A 10,447-nucleotide genomic window follows, 5' to 3' on the forward strand; every position below is an offset into this window, starting at 1 on the left:
CGGAAGTTATGTAAGGTAATCGTATATTTCAATAGTTTCAACTACAGCTCCATTTTGAAATGTTTATAATTCCTGATAATACAAGATTGGCAACGATAAAAAATTGAATTTTTTGAAGTTTATTTTAATTTCGGTTTAATTTAGCATACGAATAATTAATTCTTAATGTGAATTTGATATACTTTATCCTGCTAAGTTCTTCATAGATAAAATTCTAATGTGACGAAGACATTGAAATTGGAGTTATAGAAATATTATGATAATTTCTCACTATTACTAATAAACTGTGGATGTTTTATACATTTATAAGAAACTTGAAAATGTAAAAATGCACAGAATGCAAAAGGTATAAAAAAATATAAAATATTCGAAGTATCCATATATAAAAATATATCCAAATATAATATCCAATATTCTATAATAATTATTAATATAATTAACAGAGAAAATAATTTTCTATCTAGTTCCTTTTTTCTAAACTTTAATTATGAAAATATGAATTTGCATAAAAATACGTAATTTAATCATTCGAATAAGTATATTGTACAATATATTGTACCGTAGCAGTGTACGTTTGTTATTTTGTTCATTTTGTGTATTCTCCTTTGTTGTATTGTTCTTTCAATACTTATTATATAATTATATTATTATAATATTTGTATTTATATTTATATTATTATTCGAAGGAACTCGTCACGGAAACAGGAAGAAAACCATGGTAAAAAGAGCGGTACTTACCTTCGCAATTGTATGGCCGAACATTTTATAATCCCTCAAAAATTTTCAATATGCAAATCCATGCTAAACTTTATTCAAACGTATCACTATGCAATGATGATGACCGATTTTTTACAAAAACTCAAATGCTAACTTTATCATTACTGCTTACTCACTTTGGATCTTGATTTAGTCCTTTGATCAGTCCTACAGCAATCCATCCAAGTGAAAAAGTGAGTAGAGCGCTTGACTATACTCGAAACATCCGTCTCGGCCACATAAACAAGACTACTCTTTTACCACTAGTTCATTACAAGAGACGCATATCACTGTAGATTCTATACCTGCAATCCATCATGTGTTCTTTCTCTTTAATATTGCCGCGTTCCTGTAGAACAGTTGAAAGGTATGATTTAACAGGCACGTATATACAACGTATTTTTCTGCATGTGTCCATAAACATTAGCTTCGTCGTAATTACCACCCTTCGTATCTACCTGCTTCATGCCACAAGCTGCGCCGATGTATAATGCAATCAATAATCATCGTCGAAACAACCGCCGTAAGTACTACTTCGCAGCAAATCGCCAATCAATAGATCGTTCTCAGACGTTACTGCCAGTATGATTTATTAAATTCTTTGCTCATAAAGAATAATTTTGTACGGATTCAAGCTTCACTTACTTTCGCAGCAATGTAACAATTAACTGTGCATGTATCGATACTGCACCAACTAAACCCCTCGTTTCGTTCGTTTAACAGCCAGACAGTCTTTTGAGATTATGTTGAAGCAACCAACGCCAGAGAAAGCCATCGATATCATTTGGTTTAGCGTGGTTTTATCCTTCTGTTGGCCGCTGCCCAGTAACAGCAGCAAAACGCGAGTACTTGTTTATAAAACTTTACAGATCAGTAGCATCATTAGCGCTTGCTCGGTGCTCCTCGCTTTGATATATGCGATTTATCTGCATTCAGACGATATACTCAGTGTTTCTCAATGCATCTGTATATTTATGGGCATAAGCCAACAGACGATCCAGGGTATTATATGCGTAATAAGTCATGACTCCCTGCAAGTAAGTTTCCATCCGCTTTCACTCTACATTTCTGTAAGAGAGTATGCGATTTAATTATTATAATTATTATTGGGGGTTGCAGTACGTGGTCGAGGAGATGCTAAACTGCGTCAAAGAGGCGCGACAGTATGAAAAGGAAATTTATTGCAAGCTTGTCGCCAAATGCAGCATCTTTTTTGGAAGTTCCATCGTATGTATATATCTGACCTCGACTGCTTTTTCGGTAGGGCCAGCATTCACGTCGGCATCTTTCCCATGCGACGCGGAATATCCATTTCGCGTTAACGACACGCCAGTACACGTTATCATATATGTGCAACAGTCTATCGTCTGCTATCAATGCGCTGCACATTTGTGTCTAAGCATGTTTGGGGCGCTTTTATTTTGGTTCACAGCGGCAAGATTCGAGTGTTTGGCCATAGAAATAACACAAATTACAAATGCCAGTATGTTGGTCGTCTGCATTAAGAAACAGTTGTATTTAAGAAGGTGAGGACGACATTTTCATTCATAATGTATGGTAGGATATATTTGAGTTCGTTGTAAGCACTTTTTTTTAGATACGCAGAAGAGGTAGTTAATATTTTTCGTTTTATAGTACTTTATGCTGTAGGAGTAAGCACGTTTGGTGTTACTTTATGTGGCATTATCTTACTCATGGTAAGTGAAGCGTATATGTTTCGTATAGAGGATAACAAACTAATATATACAGTTTATGTATAGGATACTCCACTAATTGTGAAAATGCAATTTGTAATTCTATCTTTCACTGTACTCGTCGAAATTTATATATATGCATGGCCAGCCGATTACTTGAAAGATATGGTAAATCACGTTACCTTATTACTTATAAAAAGATAACAGTACGACCACGTTTCTTATTTTAGGAAATTAAATTAATTAATTTTAAATATTCTTATTATATAAGAAATTATAATTTTAATTAATTCCTTGTTACATGTTAGAGCACGCACATGAGAAAATATGTATTACATGCAAGATGTATCATAACGTACGAGTTCGACTTCCTACTTTTTTTTATAAAAATTGCGAAAGAAACATTGGTTGTTAGATATGACGATTAACTTATTGGAAATTGGAAATTGTGTTTCATATCATTGCATACGCGATTTTAATGAAATGCTTTAATTTTTGAAAATCCCTGTTTATATTTAATTTTCTAAAATCCCTGTTTATATATAAATATTATATAAAATCCCCATTATTTCAAAAACCTGTTTCCACAATTAGCAACTGGAAATGCAGATGTTAATAACATAATATACGTGTATAAGATATACGTATATCTTTTTGTTCCTTGTACTTTTATCAATACTATTGATCTTTTGTACAATTATATGTATTTATATATTTTTTATTATTATTATATATTTTTTAGAGTATACATGTCTCACGAAGTATATATGACACAGTTTGGTACAAACAGACATTAGAAATGCAAAAAAATCTACTGAACGTGTTGGTATATCAACAACCAATAACTCTCTCTATCAGATGCATAATACCGGAACTTTCTTTGCGTTATTATTGTTCGGTAAGGCAACTTATTATCCAAATGTCGATTAGAAGAAATTGCAGCAATATGGAAATAGATCTATTTTGTGTATTTTACTTATTGTATACAGAGTATACAGGGAAAAAACTTCGGTATTAATTCTAAGGAATAATAAAGTTATTAAATTATATGTATACATATAGGTATAGATCTGAAAATCCTTCTTTTTCGAGATTTAGGCATTTTTCTATTTTGATGTATTGTATTTAGAACCTAGATTATGATGGAATAATTAGAATCTAAAAGAATTCCTGAAATTAGTATCTTCTTACAACAATACATAGGTATTTCGTATCGACTGTTTCAAAGACTGTTGAAGACGTTTAAAAGTTGATGTATTTTTAATGTTTTTATATAAGATAAATAATTGGATTTTTGAGTATTTGGATTCTAAAAGATAGAAATCTAGAACATAGAGCAGAATGTCTATATCGCGAAAAGAAAGAGTTGTCGAAATTTAGTTTATGATTTTCTTTCTGATGAATCGGAGGAAATTTGACCACCTATGTACTTCCTTTACACTCTACATCTTCCACTTACTGTTAGTAGCAATGAATAAAAATCAGTTATTATAATTTCAGGTGAAAGAAATAACAAATTACGTTATATAGATAGGTTGTTTTATTACATACAATATAAAATTAATAAAGTTAATAAATTTCAAAATTAAATTTATTTTTAATTTATATTATTTCACTTTATATGGTTAATAAGATTATAAAACAATATATAAAAAAACATAGTATGAAACAAAAGCATAAAACAAAGTATAACAAATTAATAAAATATAATAGAGGAAGAGATGGCAAAATGAGAACATTAAAGAAATTGCTGAAATAACTATTGTAGACTATATTATCGCAGAGAGTAATTTTTGTTTGACATACAAAATAATATAAATAATTACTAAAATAAATTTGAAATATATTATACAAAAAAGTTTTTTATCATTTAACATTGAGCCTAATTGAGCCTACGGAAATTTATTTTGAATATTCAAAAAAATAACTGATAAAAATTTGTTTCTATTTGTATAGTACTATTTTTTATTTAATTAGCAAACTTACTTAGAATTAGTAATTTCAAATTTATTACTGCCTTTATTTCACTAAATCATTGCTAACTATTGTTTTCATTACAGTATTATTACACTTTTCTGCATTTTCAATTAATCACATTGATTTTTATGTAGTACACAGCGTGGCATTGATAATATATATCGTACAGACTAGCGTATTTAAAAAAAATTCAATTTTTGAATTGCTTCTCACTTTAATCAAATTATAATGTAATGGAGGTGATTATTTATAGCTGCAATCTCTTTAATTAACAAATGAAATGATCAAAGATAATATGTGAATAACAAGTTGGTAATGTTTCAGTATCTATCCAATGTTTTCTCTATCTTCACCGCTTTGCGTGTGGTGGTTGAGAATGATTCAGAATAAAAGCCTTCTACGTGAATGTTATTTAAATTCTATGAAATTTGTTTCTCGCGAATAAAGTTATAGTTACGAAATAGACTCTGTAATACATAAAGTATTAAAAAATAAAATCTATTGTTATAATTCTGGACATTATAACAGTTGAATTATTTATAATTACTCTTTATGTGACTATTGTCAATTAACTTTTGTATTATTAATGGTATTAGATTATTTCGCATTATGTATATATTCGTGTTAATACTACTTGAAGTTTTCAGGATGAGGCCTTCCAATTTAGTGACTTGTAATTTATAAATGCTCTTTTCTTTGTTACATGTTTTGCAATATTATTATTTTTGTTCTAATCTTCATGATCAATTAAACCGGATAGCTGATCAACTTCCTGAAAATAACAGGAAGAAAAGTTGTGATGAAAGGAACAGTACCTACCCCAGAACTTAGAAATTATATTGGCAGACAGTTGATAGTGTTTCATAACATGCTGTCAAAAATCTTCAATATGCAAGTCCATATTAAATCGTTATTCGGATCGCTTTATGACAACGCGAATTTTTTACAAAAAGTCGAATAATAATTTCATTACTAACACTTGTAACTGTACACTTTGACATTTTGATTTAAAAAATATATATTCTGTTCTCTACTTTTATTTTCACGATATGATTTGTAACCAGCCTTACAATAGTCGATTTATAATAGAAACGCAAGACTGCTACATCCACAGGCTTCGACGATTTAAACGTGACTAGCAGTCTTGTTGAGTCTGCACAAATGCAGATCCTATACGCACAAATTATCATGTGTTCTTTCTCTCTAGTATTACTTCTCGTACGGAAATGTCTAACGTTCAACTTAATGCACACACATGTACAATATACTTTTCTACAGACCGTTCTATTATATGTTATGTCCATAAACATTAGCTTCGGTTGGGTGAATGCCTCCCTTTCTTTATACTTACCTGCTTTATAACACAAGCTGCATACGTACAAGATTATACGTATGTATAATTCAATCAATAATTATCAACGTCGAATCAACCAGCAGCGCAAGGAATACTTCGCGGCAAATCACTAATCAATAGTTTGTACTTAGACCGCAGTACGATTTTATCCCCAGTATGACTTATTAAATTCTTCGTATAGGGGGTGATTATTTTATACAGATTCCACATCAATGAAGCTTCAGTTGTTTCCGCAGCAATGTAACAATGCTCTCGCGCTCAACAATCTGCACACATCGTTCTACCGCACCGATTAAACTTCATTTCGTTCGTAGGCAACGAACAGTTTCTCAAAATTATGATGAAGCAACTAACACCGGAGAAAGCTATCGATATCGTTTGGTTTGGCGTAGTTCTATCTTTTTGTTGGCCGCTTCCTAGTAGCAGCAGCATAGCACGAATCGTTTGCTACAAAATTCTGCAACTCTGTAGTGTTATCAGTGCTTGCACGGTGCTCCTGGCTCTGATGTATTCGATTTATTTGCATTCAGACGATATACTCATTGTTTCCGAATGCATCTGCCTATTTATAGGTATAAGCCAACTTGTGATTCAGACCACCATATGTATGATCAATCACGATTCCCTACAAGTAAGCTTTCAGTCTCATTTTCTTGTACGTTTGACGGTAAGGATGTGTATGCTTTAACTAACGGGTTACAGTACGTGGTCGAGGAGATGTTGAACTGTGTTAAAGAGGCGCAACAATATGAAAAGGAAATTTATAACAAGCTTATCGCAAAATCCAGCATCTTTTTTGGAAGCTCCATGGTATGTGTATACATCACCTCGACTGCATTTTTAATAGGACCTATATTCATGCCAGTTCCCTTCCCATGCGACGCGGAATATCCATTTCGCGTTAATGATACGCCAGTGTATGTTATCATATATGTGCAACAGTCTATCGTCAGCTATCAGTGCGCTGCACATATGTGTCTAAGCATGTTTGGAGCGCTTTTACTTTGGTTCACGGCGGCAAGATTCGAGTGTCTGGCCATTGAAATGAGAGAAATTACAAATACTAGTATGCTGATTGTTTGCGTTAAAAAACAATTACATTTGAAGAGGTAAAGAGTGATATTTTATTTTATAACCTGTGGCGGAACAGGTTACATTCAAATTCCTTGCAAGTACTTCTTTCTAGGTATGCAGAAGAAGTAGTTGGTATTTTTCGTTTTATAGTACTTTATGCTGTAGGAGTAAGCACGTTTATTCTTACTTTATGTGGCATTATCTTACTCATGGTAAGTGAAACACATATATTTCGTATATACGGTAACAAACTAATATATATATAGTTTATGTATAGGACACTCCACTAATTGTGAAAATGCAATTTATAGTTGTATCTTTCACTGTACTCACCGAAATTTATATATATACGTGGCCAGCCGATTATATGAAAGATATGGTAAATTTTTTATTATCTTCAAAGAGATTACTTTTTTCGTTTAAAACTAATTAATTTTAGACATTTTTGTTACATAAGAGATTATAGTCTTAATTATAGTTCCTTACTATAAGTTAGAGTATATATAATAAAATGGGTGTGTCACGACATATGGATCCCACTTGAAATTCCAGTTATTTAAAACAGAAATATTGGTTGTTAAATATAATGATTAGCTTATTGAAAATCATACTATTACATACGGTGATATATGTTTATTTCTAATAAAATGTTTTAACTTTTGAAAAGATTTCTAAAGAGTCAAACCTGTTTTTACAATTGTTAACAACTGAAGATGCAGATGTTAATAATGTAAAAACAAGACATAGTGTTTCAGAAATAATATCGAAATAATATAATGTTACTACCTCGCGAAAGTGATCAATTTTTTATATTTTTTAGAGTATACATATTTCTTGGAGTGCATACGATATGACGTGGTATAAACAGACGTTGAAGATGCAAAAGGACTTGCTGACCGTGCTGATATATCAAAAACCAATAACTCTCTCTGTCAAATGCATAATACCGGAGCTTTCTTTACGTTATTATTGTTCGGTAAGGCAAATCCTCAGTCAAATAGAAGAAATTGCAGTAATAAGGAAATAGCTCTATTTCGTACATGTATGTTATCTTTATTATATAGACAACGTCACGAAAATAAAGATCAGTATTGTCTCTTCTACTCTCTAAATTCTACTCTTTCTAAAAAGTAAAATAGGCTTGATAATCTACAAACATAAACTCGAAAACTCTTTCTTTTCGAAATAATTGTACTATACACGTAACCGACGCTTGGATTTCATTTTCACAAAAAGATATCTGCAAAAATTTATTGTATCGGTTTGAAATAGATTTAGATCAAATAGGTAAGAATTGCAAAGGAGAAAGTGGACAATCCCTCCTCTCCAATCCATGCTTTCACATCATAATATATGTACGTTTACAATATATGATAATTCGATTCGTCCGATGACTCTAGATAATAACTTTATTTAATATAGTCAAAATAATAACTTTATTTCGCAACCAAAAATCTTATATTATAAAGTAAAACCGTAGGTTTCTGCCACTCTCTTTGCTTTCATCAGATATTTTTTTCTTTTTTTTTCTTTACGTGGAGAAATTCTTCATAGAAGATACTCTACTTCTCTAAGAGACGGAATAGTGCCATATTTTTACCAGTTAAAATCTTTAATCGTCAACGAATGCCCTCGGAAGGAAGGGCAGAAAAAAAATAACTAATACAGTATATTTTAGCAAATGTTTTAGAAATAAAACCAAGTAACGATTTTAAATACATGTACAAAAAAAAAATTGTTTAGAATCGTGCGACAACGTATTTCAATGACAACTTTTCGTAAATAATTAAAAAAATCAAGCTTAACCAGTAAATATCCAAAAGAACAATTGATCGAAACTTATATTTATTTGTGTAGTACTGTATTTGTTGACTAATTTTATCTTTAGAATTATTAATTCCTAATTTATTACTACCTTTGTTTCGCTACATACATTACGGTATTATTTTGTCTGAAAGAAAATATTTTTCACATTTTTATTTTTTTTTTTTTTAATAATATTGATTTATAGTATACCGTGTAATGTTGACAATATATATATATATAGAACATGTTTAAAACAATTCGTTTTTTAAATTACTTCTTTTACTTAATCAAATTACAATATAAAGGAGCTAGTTATTTATAGCTGCAACCTCTTTAATTAATAAATGATTATCAAAGATAATATGTGAATAACAAGCTGACAATATTTCAGTATTTATCTAATGTTTTCTCCATCTTCACCGCTTTGCGCGTTGTGGTTGAAAATGATTCAGAATAAACACTTTCTATATGAATATTATTCTCAGATACTGTATGTAACGTGTAATAATATGTAATGGTGTGTGTTTCTTACGAATAAAATCACAATACAAGGCTTTGTAATAATGTATTAGAAAATAAAATCAATTGTTACATAATAATTGAATATCTAAATTCTACAACAGTTGAATTATTCGGTGTGTAATAATTATCGTCAATCAATAGCTTTTGTATTATCAATGATATTAAATAAATTCATATTATATATTCCTGTTGGAATTACTTGAGGTTTTCGTGATGGAACCGCTCGGAAGGAAACTTCTCATTTAATAACTTGTAAATGCTCCTTCTTCTCTTCAATTATTCTATTTATACAACGATAACGGCTTCTCCGTTTTTCATGTTGACAAAATGTCCTAGCGCACTATCACGGATATGGTACACTAACAAATTTATCGAATCATACAGTCCACTTAACGCGATCTCCGATCATATTTCGGAATCGTATCATTCTACTATAATACTTCACCACACGGCCGCTATCCGCTTCAAATACAAGCGCGAGAATCGGTTCATGTCGTGGAAATATCGCGCCGCACACGTGTAATTGCACACATTAACATCTTGATTTAGAAAATATATATTTTGGTCTTCATTTTTACTTTCACGATACATTTGTGATCAGTGTTACAATAGCCTGTCCGTATTAAAAACGCAAGTTCAGTGCTACATTCGTACGCTTCAACGATCTAAACGAGACTAGCAGTTTTGCCTGAGTCGCACAAATGCAGGCTCTATACGTACAAATTATCATGTGTTTCCTCTCTCTAGTATTATTTCTTGTAAGCACTCATGTAGAAGTATCTAAATATACAATTTAATCCGCACACATTGCAGACAACGTACTTTCCTGTAGACCGTTCTATTATATGTTCTGTCTGGAAATATCAGTTACGTGAATGCCTCTCTTTGTACTTATCTGCTTTGTAACACAAGCTGCACGTACAAGATGAATGCATAATTCAATCAATAATTATCACCGTCGAATCAACCAGCAGCGCAAGAAGTACTTCGCAGCAAGTCACTAATCAATAGATTGTTTTTACTCGTTATGGCCAGTATGATTTATTAAATTCTTTGCCTATACAGGAACTTTATACGAATTCTACATTTACAAAGCTTCAGTTGCCTTTACAGCAATACAACAATCCTCTTACACACGACAATCTGTATATATCATTCTATTAAAAAATATTTCGTTCATATCACAACAAACAATTTCTGAAAGTTATTCTCAAAATTATGAAGCAACTGACACTGGAGAAAGCAATCGATATTACTTGGTTTA

The 10,447-nt window shown here is 31.1% G+C and overlaps 2 protein-coding genes and 1 long non-coding RNA gene across 7 annotated transcripts; 2 read left to right on the plus strand and 1 right to left on the minus strand.

Moving 5' to 3' along the window:
* Positions 1 to 724: 724 nt before the first annotated feature.
* LOC122529383 lies at positions 725 to 2,092 on the minus strand. Of its 2 annotated transcripts, XR_006306788.1 has the most exons (4): positions 2,001 to 2,092; positions 1,402 to 1,824; positions 1,215 to 1,332; positions 725 to 1,105 (listed from the first exon to the last, which is right to left on the minus strand). It is a non-coding gene; the product is annotated as an uncharacterized LOC122529383 (long non-coding RNA). The 2 variants fall into 2 exon arrangements; XR_006306787.1 differs by having other exon boundaries at positions 1,215 to 1,824.
* Positions 1,500 to 4,926, plus strand: LOC122529379. 3 transcript variants are annotated; one of them, XM_043655466.1, is made up of 6 exons: positions 1,500 to 1,793; positions 1,876 to 2,282; positions 2,354 to 2,453; positions 2,517 to 2,618; positions 3,193 to 3,348; positions 4,752 to 4,926. In XM_043655466.1, the coding sequence occupies exons 1-6, from the start codon at positions 1,500 to 1,502 to the stop codon at positions 4,815 to 4,817; spliced, it is 1,125 nt and encodes a 374-aa protein (XP_043511401.1). In that variant the 3' UTR covers positions 4,818 to 4,926. The 3 variants fall into 3 exon arrangements, with proteins under 3 accessions (XP_043511401.1, XP_043511400.1, XP_043511402.1); XM_043655465.1 differs by lacking the exon at positions 4,752 to 4,926 and having other exon boundaries at positions 3,193 to 3,644; XM_043655467.1 differs by lacking the exons at positions 2,517 to 2,618; positions 4,752 to 4,926 and having other exon boundaries at positions 3,193 to 3,644.
* A 1,043-nt stretch (positions 4,927 to 5,969) lies between these two features.
* On the plus strand, positions 5,970 to 9,304 carry LOC122529315. Of its 2 annotated transcripts, XM_043655319.1 has the most exons (6): positions 5,970 to 6,412; positions 6,484 to 6,890; positions 6,968 to 7,067; positions 7,133 to 7,234; positions 7,676 to 7,831; positions 9,053 to 9,304. In XM_043655319.1, exons 1-6 carry the CDS (start codon positions 6,119 to 6,121, stop codon positions 9,116 to 9,118), a joined length of 1,125 nt encoding a protein of 374 aa, XP_043511254.1. In that variant the 5' UTR covers positions 5,970 to 6,118; the 3' UTR covers positions 9,119 to 9,304. The 2 variants fall into 2 exon arrangements, with proteins under 2 accessions (XP_043511254.1, XP_043511255.1); XM_043655320.1 differs by lacking the exon at positions 7,133 to 7,234.
* The last annotated feature ends 1,143 nt before the right edge of the window (positions 9,305 to 10,447 follow it).

Source organism: Frieseomelitta varia, unplaced genomic scaffold (genome assembly GCF_011392965.1).
Source record: "Frieseomelitta varia isolate USP_RPSP 00005682 unplaced genomic scaffold, Fvar_1.2 scaffold_285, whole genome shotgun sequence".
NCBI classification, from domain to species: Eukaryota; Metazoa; Arthropoda; class Insecta; order Hymenoptera; family Apidae; genus Frieseomelitta; species Frieseomelitta varia.